Source organism: Aulostomus chinensis, chromosome 17, assembly GCF_037954235.1.
Source record: "Aulostomus chinensis isolate RoL2024-O1b breed Wild chromosome 17, RoL_Achi_v1.0, whole genome shotgun sequence".
Taxonomy (NCBI): domain Eukaryota; kingdom Metazoa; phylum Chordata; class Actinopteri; order Syngnathiformes; family Aulostomidae; genus Aulostomus; species Aulostomus chinensis.
Window position 1 is genome coordinate 14,365,387 of NC_141336.1, and position 13,646 is coordinate 14,379,032.

At 41.6% G+C, this 13,646-nt stretch overlaps 1 protein-coding gene across 1 annotated transcript in view; it reads right to left on the bottom strand.

The window, feature by feature from the left end:
- Nucleotides 1–13,646, bottom strand: part of dph6 (diphthamine biosynthesis 6) — a 59,331-nt gene that overhangs the window by 18,679 nt on the left and 27,006 nt on the right. The window contains exons 9-12 of the mRNA XM_086183074.1: nt 13,004–13,154; nt 12,484–12,621; nt 10,310–10,439; nt 10,051–10,225 (exon numbers count right to left, since the gene is read on the bottom strand). Of these exons, the coding sequence (XP_086039200.1) occupies nt 10,051–10,225; nt 10,310–10,439; nt 12,484–12,621; nt 13,004–13,154 (594 nt within the window). The remainder of the gene's footprint in view (nt 1–10,050; nt 10,226–10,309; nt 10,440–12,483; nt 12,622–13,003; nt 13,155–13,646) is intronic.

Genomic DNA, 13,646 nt, shown 5'->3' on the forward strand with positions numbered 1-13,646 from the left:
ATTTTTTTCTGGTATAATATTGCCATGTTGTTCTTATTTATATTTACAGAACTAATATTAGGTTGATGTTAAAAAGTGAAAACATAAAATAAAACATTTCAAATGCTGCTGCTGTGGACGACTGTGCCACACTGAGCTGGGCAATGGACGGAGAGTGATGGAGGGGCATGGTTTTTCATTGCGTTAGGCAAAACGCCCTGCTCCCTTCAACTGTCCCGACCTCACATTTTTTGACAAATTGGTTGTGAGGTTTTTACGACTGATGCACATATCGCAAAAATCATTTCTGCCAAGCTTCCTCTATGACCTGCCCGTGGGACATGACAAACCCCCTCCACGCATCGCTCTATCAAACCGAATCTTTCCAGGACAATGCAAATTATGACAAATTCCATCATCCTGCATTATGCGCTTTCCCGCTAATCTCCCTAATTCGAGAGAATCGGGGAGGGTCTCGCTCTTTCAGCTGAGGGGCATGTTGTCTGATTGAATGATGCTGAAACTGCAACCCTCAACCCCCGTTCTGTCTTCCTTCCCAGCTGTGACCACCTCTTCTCTTCTGTCTTTTCATATATTTTTTTTTTCTTTTCAAAGTACGTCTCTTAGTCTGGCCGTTTAAGTGCCAGTGTCAGTTGTGGCAAAGGAAAAGCAAGTCTGTGTTTTAGTCGTATGAAGGAGAGGACCACAGAGTGAAATGCTTGATCTGTATCTGTGTGAATGTCAAACACAAATCAATCTGTGACCAAGTGACATGAAGCTGTTTGTTCAAGTAGAAAAGCCGCCCAAACATCCAGTTTAACACACAAACACACGCAGCCCTCAATGCACTGTTAATACGCTGTTATGTAAAAGGATACAGATCACAGTTCCGTATTCCAAATTAGAAGACAAGTTGCACACAAACAAAGAATGATAGGCAGAGTGAACAAGACTCTGCAGATAATACAAGAGCAAATACAGATGTAGTTCCATACGCTTTCAACAGATGGCAGTATGGCTGCATTGAAAACAAGGCGGCAGGAGTGTCAGCAGTGCTGTACATACTAAGTCTGGTCAAACCGACAGGCCGGCTAGACTGCATCAAAGTCTCCTCGGATTTTCCTCTTCTTTTTTTTCCCCCCGTTTCACAAAAGTCGAAATGTTCACATAAATAAGCCACAAATTACGCAGCTGAAATTCAGGAACACAGAGGAAGGAAAATTAACGAAAAGAAATAAAAAAAACCAACAACAACACAGTGCATTTATGATGACATCCGTGTTTATATATATTTTCATATATTTATCTTTTAATGGTGATTACTAAAACATATTGCTAACTGGGATGTTTGAAGTAAAATTTAAAAAGAAACACAAAAAAGTAAGAGTATGTACTTATTGTGTAAATGTACAAATACGGTAAACTGATCTAATTTAACATCCTCAAATATGTACTGAATCCTCACATTAAATAACAGCAAATGTACACATTTTTTGTAAATGCATCAAACTGAACTCAGCACAGGTGTGCTGTGTGGAAAATACTGTTCGCTCTACATCACATCATAGGTCCCCTGAACATCTTCACTTCTTCACATTACCGTCCCTCATGGGTTCTGACATCCTTTTACCTAATAATTATCTAATATCAATAAGAGACACAGATTAAAAGTGAAGATAGTGATTTCTCCAAAAAAAAAAAAAAAAAAAAACATCAACCACCAGCTGTATATTATTCAGCAAAATATATTTGTGTATATTATATATTTATATCAGTGTTGATGGTTTGAAAAATGAATGGTTAAAAGTTCCTACTCAGAGGAACTGCTCCATGTGAAGTACATGATGAAGCGAGCGTCGCAAAGCAAATGAAATGTAAACGCTAATCTTATCTGAGTCATCTGTGGTGCTGCTAAAAGACAAAATGGCAATGCTGGGATTCTGCTGCACGTGGATGTAATAATCATTTCTAACCAGAGGCAGCGACTGTCACTTTTAATGTGCGCAACTTAAGGAATTGTAGAAATTGGGGCATAATAATCATATAAATCATTTGTAATAGCAAATACACCCCCCCCCCCATACACAAACTACAGCGTAGTGCTATCTACGCCACACAGTAATTTTTGTGTTTATTTGCTACATTAATAAGCCAATCAGTGTTACAAGACCTGTATCTGTTAACATGTCAGTAATGACGCTAAACAAACACTTTGTAAATAGAATGCCGGATTACTAAATTCAATTCTGTTCGGCCTAAGTTATACACAAAAATGCATGAAAGCAAAATACTATGTTTGTGCTTTAGTTGATCTATTTTTACATAATTCAATCCCTTTATCAGTGTCTATATGTCACTACTCCATCATGTGTGAACGCTGGACCCTGTGTTGCTTGCTCTGTATTTGCCACGTGTATATTGAGCAGGGAACATCTTCCAGACCCTCCCTATCGCTGTGTAGTGTGTGTGTGCGCACGTGTGTGTGTGTGTGTGTGTTTTGTGTGTAGACCCTGTCAGCTATGCCCTCTCGTCACTGCAAGGGGAAGAAACACACCCGGGCAGCTCTGAATATAGTGGCTAGTTACCATAGTAATGGGATGGTCATATATCCCTCCTCTCTCAGACACTGATGGGAGTGGACAGGACACGCTGCTATGCTTTTTATCTATGCATTTGCTATTCAGTTATTTCGTTCCACAAATAAAGAGCCAAGCCACTCCACTTCTCCTTCCTGTACAGCCGGGTAAAATGGGAAGTAAATACTTGGATAGGGGGTAATAATTCTCGCATGGGACTACAAATAATTGATGTGTTTTGACTGAGTGTTTGTATTTGCAATTGTTATGGTGCGAGTGTCTTGGCAGATAACTGTGGTGGCGGTGGGATCTTTACATGAAGCTTTTTTCCGGTGCCTCCTTCAAGTCTATGAACCGTTCACCCTTCCATTGCTCATCAGCAAGTGAGAACATGCGCGCGCACACACACACACACACACAAACACACACACACTCATGTACCACGTGGTTCTCTCAAATCAATAAACAGAGCCTATCATTTAAGGAAGTAAAAATCATATTCACACACCATAACTGATTGAATTCATCTATATTCCATTAAATGTTGTGGTGCATTCTACCGATGGGACCATGAAAACAACTTTATCATGCTTGCGTGGTTAAGCAATATGTAATTCAGCAAAGGTGATAGACGTGTCCTTTCACAACCAGACTCCCAAGTGTCTCAAGGCTTCCCATGTGCTCAAGTGTATGAGTCTGTGTGTACAGTACGTGCACGTGGTGAGGTGTGTGAATGAGGAAGACCACAACAGCAGTGTCTATCCTTTCCTTGCTTCCTCTGGCTTGTTGACATGGACCAATGCAGTCAGGCACCAATAATACATGAAGAGCTGTTCAAAGGCAATTAGGATCAGTTGTCAGGGTCTGCCCCATTAACGAGTGGAAGTGTGGCAGGGGCCAAGGCAGAGGAACAGCGCCGGTGTATATGCGAATGGCTGAGAGTCGATGCACTCTGACAGATCCGGTCCCTGCCGTGTCCTCGCCTGGTACAAGCTGATACCAACCCTGTGCCCACATGGAGCTGCAGATGTAGCAGTGCAGCAGGATGAAGCAAAGCTAAGCTCTGGCTCCTGAAATGCCACGGTAGGCCGGGTCTCCGAGCAGTCACAGCAGGAGAGTGAGGGGATACGCAGGTTGGGCAGGAAAGGGTCAGAAGACGCGTAATTAGCTGCCGGCTACCACTTCCCACGTAAGCGTTCCCTCATCAAAGTGGTCTGAATTGACCTCTCACATATATGTGTACAAATTCAGAGCTACAAGGGCCCAACCCCCATCCAATGGACTCCTGCACTGTCCCAGGCTGTAGCTAAGACCATGTGTCATCGCAGATATATCCAGGGATGTCTGGCTGTATGAAGAGGGGGAAGGAATTCCTGTCCCCCTTTTAGCATGCATTACAGTGTTGAAAAGATGGCAAGCATGCCATGGATGCATGTTTAGTTATGGATACATAGTGATGTCATGAGAAAATGCGCCCAAACTCCATTGACCATTCTGCTTGTTATACACATTTTTATCTATCTGCAGTGTCGTCTAAATGTCTTAATGTGGTAGGCCACTGCCGTCGGTTGTGTTTTAGAATTACTCATGAATAGACATCTTTACGTGTAATTTTCAGGCAAATTTTAATGAAACTTTGGTCAAAAAGGAAAGACCAATTCAAATTTGGAGCGCATGAACTAGGCTAATGTTAGCAATGCATATTTTTGTCAAAGGAAGGCAGTAAAGGCAATTTTACACATGAGACAAAAAACTGACAAAACACAACTAATGGCAAGTTTTCAGGACCAAACCTTTGCCATAAAGACAAGCCTTATCGCACAGAGTACAAAGGTACTGCATACGAGGGGGTCTTGTGGTTTTGGGGCATACACACGTACACACACCAATTTGGTAAGGCCTAACTGGGTTTTTAACCAGTGTATCACCAGCTCAAGTGAAGTCTTGACCCCAGTGAGACAGACTCAGGTGATGTCCAGACAGAGTGCTTGAATCGATGCTCCTCAGGAAAGGGCTCAGAGGTGAAGCCTGACAGTCAGTCAAAACCTGCCCGACTCTCTCCACACAGACTCTTCGCACACCATTCAGGCGTTCATAAAAGGAAACAGCCAGCCTAGTCGACTCATGCCTTCAGTGGAAAGGAAAGACAAAAAAATACAACAAAAAAACAAATCTGTTTTAACATCTCGCTGAAACCAGGAGCAAGTAACTACGTGTTCTGTGGAACAACATCGTTTTTTTTTCTTTCTTTTTTGAGCAGCCTTCAATCTCACGACTGCTCAAACCACTGAGCCTTCAAGACCTCATTTTTCATTGACTCAATTACTCGACAACTGTTCCCCTCCTGGCCCACCCCTTCCTCCCTGCCTCATTCCCTCCTCCTTGGTTGGAGGTGATCATTTGTTCTTTTATTAAAGTTGATAACATCCCTTGCATTGTCTGAGCGTGCACGCTAGAGAGCCGCCCCTACTGTTGTAGCCTCCAGCGTTTCGTATTATTGGTGCATTATTTCACGCATGCCCTCCTCTTTTATCAAACGCTTTTGAAGTAATGTTAATAGACTAGAAAATTGAGACATTTATGAAGTATGGGCCATGTTTATGAAAAAATCCATAAAGTATGACAGCAGAGAGGTAAGATAAAAGCAAGGTTTTAATAGATTATGGCAAACAGGGGAGAGGCGTCAGATGCTGACAGGCACCTCCTCCGAGATCCCTCATATTTTATGGGATTAATTTTGTTGTATTAGAAATGAAGTTAAACGTCCTAATTAATCTGTTAGTGCAGCATGAATACATCCCTGAACGCAGAAGCGCGCGCACACACACACACACACACACACACACACACACACACAAAGGTTTTGGCTAATTACTCTTCTGTGGTAATTGAGGTAGATAAAGTCTCTAGATGTAAACTGAGTAAGTTTGGGGGGAGTATTTGACGTGGTGGTGGTGGTGGTGGGGGGGGGGGGGGGGTTTGCTGAATTGTGAATGCCAGCTCTTTTTTTTTACAGTAGTGAAACATTCTGTAGAAGAACAACAGGACCATAAAATGAAAGCACTTATCCTAATTTACACGATCCATCATCAAAGTTTCTTTTTTTTTTTTTTTTGCTTTATCACTCATCACATTAGCTCATTGCAGGCTGTCAAAGCTCTGATTATTAATTGTAACGAGCCATACAAGTGCGTCTGATACGTGTTATTTATTGTCCCACAGCATTTTCTAATGAAAAACTCTGCAATATATCTACATGTTAATTTGAAATATGTAGTTCAGGAATGATATTTAAAACTTGCATATTTTGGAGGGTGCTTCTGTGAGCCTGCGGTCTTAAGTGCATAACGAATCACCACAGTGTCTCTGTTTCAATTAAGTTTGGGATCTTTATTTCTTGCAATCCCACTTTCTCTCATCTTTTCTTTCCAGTTACTTGTTCATCATCTCAAGAAAAACATAAATATTCTTCGATTATGTGCTGTAGTGAAATAAATCAAAAGGAAACTAAGCTCCAGTGGAACCTCAGCCGGTGTTCTTTTTCTAGTCATCTCTCTCTGGCTCCACGTGTGGTCCGACCCAACTCTAACTCAGCCTGACCTCTGAGCTGTTCATCAGGAGGGTCAGAATAAGTTCAGATTGTCGTTTTAAAGACATTTAGACTCCTGTAGGACGATTATTCAAATGCTAACATCTGCCTCGCTACACTCCTCCCTTTGACGCTAATTGGCAACGTCAGATCCACTTTCCTGCTGATGCCTCACAGTCCACTTTGACAATTTTCAAAATCCAATGCAAAACCCATTGAGGGTTTGTGCAAGACAGTCTTCCACGATATTGAGTGTCACTCACAATTAGGCGAACGGGGAAGGGGTTAGTGTTCGCCAGCAACCTGAGGCTCGCACAGTCAGCTCCCCAAACATACCCCGCAGAATGTGATCAGTGAGTATAATTTCCCAGCAAATATCCCAGGGGTGAGCCACTTACCTTAACAGGGAAGAGGAGATGTTTAACAACCGTTCAACTGATAGTCGCTCCATTCAGACCTGGTTTGCTTATTGTGTTTGACTCAGTAAATGCAACTCCAAAGGGAATGTGACAGGCAGCATTCATTTAAACAGATGTAGGAAATTCCTGCAGTTCCTGTTTTTAACTCAGGTTTTATTAAATGGTACAGTGGATCCATTTTTTTTCCCTCCCAACATCTAGCAACTAGTATGTTTAATTGTCTGTTGTTAGTACAAATGGAGTTCTGTGGAAAAATGGGGTCTAATGCTGGCTAAAGAAACGGGGCAACAATTTTACTTTTCTTCCTCTCTTATGTTAATGCAGCAGAATTGTTTAAGAGCTCCCTCTAAGACCCGGACAATAACTTTTACTTCTTTTTAAAAGCTTGCCATTACTTGGCTTTTGTTGTAATCAAATAAATTGTTTTAATACTTTGAAGCAAAAAAAAACAAAAAAACAAAACAGTTGTGTCTGAAAGCCTCCTTTGTTTTTCAATCAATTGATTGATGTAATAAGGCAGTAAATCCTCTTATGTCTTAATTAGATTATGCAAATGCATATCCAAACAAATGACAGCTAGATCTGCATTTGATCTCTGATAAATAAAAAAGCAATTAGTGACACAAACTTTGATACCACCACACTATAAATGGCACTATGGTGAATGGACGGCTGACATGGTGGAGGAAACAAAAAAACAACAACAAATTAAATCACTGTTTTTGTCTTTATAGCTCGCGGCTTTTACTTAAACTGCTGCAATATCAGACATTAACATACAATACACAAAGAGCCCTGCAGCTTTGACATCATAAAGGTTAACTAATTCTTTAAATCAAGTCAGATCTGAATCTGTCAGATTGGTGGGCCAAGTCGACATTCAGTCAGCTTGCCATTCCCTGAGAGCTGAAGCTGAGACGTGACAAGCCGGGCAGATAGATGAATAGATGGATGGAGTTTGAAGGTCCAGCATCCATCACTTGCCAATCTCTGCCGCTGTCCATCTCTTCCTCCATCAGTACAAACCTCCAATGTGGAGACCTACTGTAGTCAAATCCTGCAGGGCCAGAGTGCCTGTCCTGTCAGTAGCCATGTGCTGTCTCTCAAAACACTGAGTGGACACTTGTCAAAATAATATATCATTCCAAATAGAGCTGGACAATGTTTATAGCCCTACTTAACATTAATATGTGAGCATTACTAGGGTTCGCCAGAGAGAGGAATACGAAAGTAAACAATTTATCAGAATAATTCATCAAAGGCTACTCTTGTGTGCTGTGTATTTCCTCCAATAAGGAATAACTCGCTCTTCTTTCAAAGAGCTCATCAAAAAACACCCCAGCTGCACAAAACTGATTACATAGTCTGGATATAATTACGATCACAAATTCATCCTTTAATCATTTCAAGTTCAGCCCCCTCGTATCGCCAGATCCTTCGTTTAATTACTAATTCTCCTCCACAGACAGTGAGCGCGGAGGGCTCCAGGTTATTTGGTCTCAGAGAGCAGCTTTTCTATCTCTGTTGTTGCCAGAGCCCCTGTCGCCATGGTGTCACACGGCAACAGTCACCAAGGAAGAGTGTCATTAAGATGGTGCTACTGGTGAGAAGGAGGGGTGGCACAGCACGCTTGCTCACAGCGAGGGGGTAATTGTATCAATATGTAAAAAATCTCTTGCTGTACTGAAGAGTTGTTAATCCATTTTTGATCAAATTAAGTCATTGTAGCGTGGAGGAGGAGGAGGAGCAGCGCGCGCACACACACACAGCTGACGCGGGGGTCGCCAACTCTGAAGAAGCAAACTCCATCTTCATTGTTTTCTCAAATTGCGTTGGATATGAATGATCATTAGATGCGTGAGAGATTAGACTTTGCAACAGTACATCCCCACAGCTGACTCTAATTTCATGTCTCAGTGAGACTCCATTGAGTAAATCAAACACTGCAGGCCTGTTAAAAGTGAAGCTAACTCTCCAGGTTACATCCCAGGAATCCAAAAGATTCTGAGAGCTCTGGTGAGTCACAGTGAGATACGCTGTCAAGCCCTACACGAATAGCTAATCCACACATGTTCTCACTCATAGACGGATTTGGCTGGAGGATCAAGGACAGTGTGGAGGAGATGGACACTATCCTTGTTGACAGTACCTTGACAAGTGTAATCCCATATAATACACACTGGGTAAACAAAACACCAAGCCAACCGTGCAACCACGGCCCACACTTCCTCTGCTCCGTCTTTGAATACAACATTCTTTCGGGGTTTTAAACAATATGAGAGAAGGATGATTTTGTAGCTTTACAAACAAGTGCGAAAACTGATACGTACTGCCCGCTATAATGGGAGCGAATGTGTATTTACATGTGCGCACAAAAGCAATGAGAACAAACTATCACAGGCGTCTGAGCACATGCGTCTAAATTTAGAGACAACAGACAAAAGAGCATCCTAAGAATTCCCATTGGGATAAATCATTCATCAGAGAAATTTATGGTATTCCTCCAAGAGATATTTTTCAATTCCTTTGCAAAAAAAAAAAACAAAAAAAAAAAAATCACAAATCAGTCACAAATACAGAAAATAACACATGTAGTTTGACTGTGTCACCAGGATCACGGGGTTCTGTCCAAGATTTTTTCACTATCAGCTGCATTCAACCGCAAAATGGAGAGAACAGAACATTAAAATATGTCTCTTGCAACATGTGATTTTTCATTTTGTTCCAAGTTTTACAGACAACGAGACGGGGCAATAAACAATAGTGGAAAAAAAGAAGAAGTGATGATGAATTCTACTGTAATCTTTGTCGGAATATATATAAAAAAGATAAAAAATCTCTCTATGAATTCCAACACAAAAATGTGAAGCAGGTTCTCTAAACCTGAGCAAACGATGTAGTTTTTTTTACTGCTATATTGTGGCTTTGCAAGTCTTTATTCATGTTGGTGCTTCTGTCAATGTCTGAGCCTCTGCGTGGAAAGCTTAGCTCAGTAATTGTTTGCTTTTAAAACTTATTTTGTGATTCTCTTCACTCTCACAGGCCTGACTACAGCTAATGTGATTTACCTGCACGGCGGCAGGAAGCTAATAAGCAAGCATCATTAGCATAACCGTGCTACGCGTTGTGTATTCCTAACAAATGTTGGAGCTGCGGTGTTCCTGGTTTAACAGCACTGTGCTGCACAAGCGATAGTTGTGCTTACAGTGTTTGGGGTGTGTGTGTGTGGGGGGGGGGGGGGGGTAGAGGTTTTCTACCAGGTATCGTGTTGTTACGTCATAGCCGATCACAGTCGATGCAGCACTAATCCTTCCCTGCTGCAGACTGTACCCTTTTCTACTGAAGTAAAAAGCCAGATGTAAGAGAGCGATAGTGTTTTGTTTTCGTTTTTTTTTTTCATTCAGCGTGAAAAGGTCATAAACATTTACAATCCTTGTTGGCTTTACCACCAAAGTCAACCCACCTTGACCCTGTTGAGGAACCTTACCCTAACTGCCTGGCTGTAGGGTCCGATGTTAGCTGGAGCCCAGTGAGAGAGGCTCTGGACATGGAGGGCTTCTCTCTGATGAAAGCAATCATCCTTCAGTGGCTCAGTCCAGTCATGGAGCAAACAGTCCATCTGCAGCAGCTGACCCATAGGTAGGGGAGCCTGGACACACACCCTGTGGAGAAAAAGCGGGACATGTGGAGTGAGTGCTTGAACAAAAAGAAGATGTTTGTGTCAGACTGTGCGTTTGCTCCTTCACCTGGCGGGAGGGTTCATGCCAAAGTGTTTCTTGTAGACTTCATTGAGTGGAGCAAAGTCGTCCATATTCCTTACGTACAGGTGAACAAGAACAACGTCCTTCAGCTTCCAGCCTCTGCTGTCCAGCTCACCTGGACATAAGACAGCGAGCTTCAAACCATGTAGTGTTAAATGCACAACCAACCATATCATCATGACAAAATCCATGGTTTCATGCATGTAAATAAACTGGCACCAGAAAAACAGAGTAGAAATCTCATCCTAGAATACTGTTACTTGTATTTGATTAGAAAGTGCATGCAATAATTCATAGAATTTGTTCCTTATCTCGACAGTTTTTTTTTTAGCCTTTTCCCTCTGTTCTTCTCCTAATTGAACGCTACCACTGTAGTCTGCGCAAACTACCGCATGCTTCCTCCAACATCAGCAACATCTGTTCACCTGAGGTGCCTCAACCAACCAGAGGAGGCGCTAGTGAAGCTACTGGGACATATACCCTCATCTGGCTTCCCAACTGCAGACAGCGCCATTTCGTGACAGTATGGATGCAACACAATGGTGCCGGCTTTGTTAGTCCTGCAAACTTTTTTTTTTTTTTCTGGAATACTTACATAATTCTTATTTTGAGAAAATCTTTGAGTCTTATCTACTGTAAGTGACAGGCTGACCTATTATGAAGGACTCTAGTATTGTTTAAACTGTCAGGTTTAAATCTGTGCCTTTCAATTTATATATGATTTGTTCCAACAGCTATCTGAATGCTACTTCCTTTGTAGTGGAGAAGCCGATAGTTTAGAAGTGTTTTCTAACACTGAAATCTGCTGAAACTGATGCAATTGGTAATAGTGTTTGTCCCCTTCTGTAAAGTGCAGTCTCTTAAAGTGTGTGCGTGTGTGTTTGTGTGTGCGTGCGTGCGTGCGTAGGCTTTGGATGCAAACACAGGCACGAGTGCTCAAAGCAAAGCCTCTCTCCCTACAATCATTTGAAAGAGCTTCAAGTTTGTTTTTCCTTTGCCAACACTAGCGTCTCAGACTACTTCGCCCTCATACAAAGAGGTTGTTCATTAAATATTAACTTGTTTAATATTGTCTCTGCACTGTGAAGGCTGTTCAGCCGAGCACCACGATAAACATTAAATATGCTTTTCATCTTTCGCTCCTCTTTCTCCATCAAAAAAAAAGAGAGAGAGAGGGAGAAAAAAAGAGATGCAGTGTAAAAGCGCAACACTTTTAAAGTTCTGCAGGGCAAAGGAAAAAAAAAAAATGCTAACCCGCCCAACATGACTGCACTCCATTGTGGGTGTGTTTCAAAAAGTGGCTTGGTTTGGGTTAATTTGAAGCGCTTGTCCTTGTTTGGTGACCATCTCTCTGTTCCATTCTTGTGATGGACGTCGTGTCTGACACACAAGGGCTCTGCCTGCTGGGTTGTCAAGCACTTTAAATAAGGAATGACTACTCAAGCTTTGCCACACTACTTCATGTGTGTTTAGCTAAGGCAACGAGGAGAAAGAAAGACACCCGGGGGACAAAGAAAGTTTTCCCCCATATGTTTCTTTCTTTTTAGGACTTGTGTAGTCAAAGACACCCTCCAGAAACGGCTTTGCTAAGGTGTTTAATTCACCCCTGGACTTAAGAATTATGTATCAATCCGCCTTGATTGTTAAACGGATCCTATTTTTAGCTGATAAAAGAAAACGTTACTTATTAAAGGTTAGTTTAGACAGACAGACAGACGGACTACTTTATTAATCCCTTTTGGACGTTCCGCCAGGGAAATTGCACTCTCCTCAACATTCATTCACAGCACTGAATTCTACCATAGAATAGACTATAAATGAAACCTTAGCGAAAAATAGCAAAGAAGAGAAAACAAAGACTATATATATAGATATATAGATATATAGATATAGATATATATAGATATATAGATATAGATATAGATATAGATATAGATATAGATATATATAGATATAGATATATATAGATATATAGATATAGATATATATATGCATATATACATATATAGTTTACATGAGCGTGTCATTCTCTGAAGACGCAAAAAAGAATTTTGTAGTATACCCTTGTGTTTTTCCCTGAGCGTAATGGAGTGCATGCTTATGTCCACAACTCGAGTGCGCAAAAACGTTCCATGTTTCTCCCTCAAACTTTTCCTTACTTTTCAAGTGTGTGAAAGCTGCCGATGTCTGGCCCTGGATCCCTGGGTCTGGGCTTTGGAGGCCATTGATGTAAGAGATCCACTGATAACCTCTTGAGCTTCTGGTGGAACAGGATGAAGGGAGATCGGCAGGAAGTGCTGTGATACCATGAAGAGGAAGAGAGTTTGGAACAAGTTCGGAACGTAAGTGCTTTGTTACTGATGTACACATCATGTTAATTTAAAAGATGATATCATCAGTTCTTCTCCTTCATTTATAACCATGGCGTTTGCTCTATAAGATGTGCTTCATGCGTAAATGGTTACATCTGAGAATAAATGAATTCAGAGACTGTAAATATTCAATAAAATGACAGCTCTTGTCAAACAATCACCCAAAAACACTAGCATCAAGATGGTGGCCGCATGACACCACTCACAGAAATCATCTGGCGCACACACATGCACACAGACTTACACATAAATACATACTCATGCATGCATGTCAGCACATGCACGTCTCACAATAAATGAATCTCACCATGGCCCCGCTGACAAGTGAGGTCACAATTTGATGTAAATTCTTGGTGGTTGTCTTCAGCTTGATCAGCATATTCCACCTCCTCAGTCATCTTGTCAATGGCTCTCTGGCAAGGACAACTACCATGGGGCAAAGCTCTCGCCACCACATCCTGCAATAAAGCACCACAGGGAATAGAGCAGGCCAAAACGCCCACCAAAGAGTGCTGTTGCCTTTTTGCAAAGACAGACAAAACGCTGCATAATTAGCCAACCTTTTCAATGCCCAACCAAGTTGTGTGTGTGTGTGTGTGTGTGTGTGTGTGTGTGTGTGTGTGTGTCAGTCTTTCATGACAAGGGCCCAGACACATATAACTTCAAGGTGAATGAATATGAAACAACATGCTGACATATTTGTGGTTCAGGCGAGTAGGGAGTGGTGTGTTCAGATACCGTAGATTCAATCACGCTGGCTGTCAGTCAAAACTCATGACTGGATGGGTGAGACATCCAGGTTTTTCTGTTTATTTATCCTTTTGCCTCTACACTCCTCTACTTCTTTAAATAACAAATCATTACCATTCTCTGAGGCGTACATATTACCTGCCAAATCCTGCTGGGGCGTCACGCATTTTAAATGCATATTTCATATTTCCTCATCACCA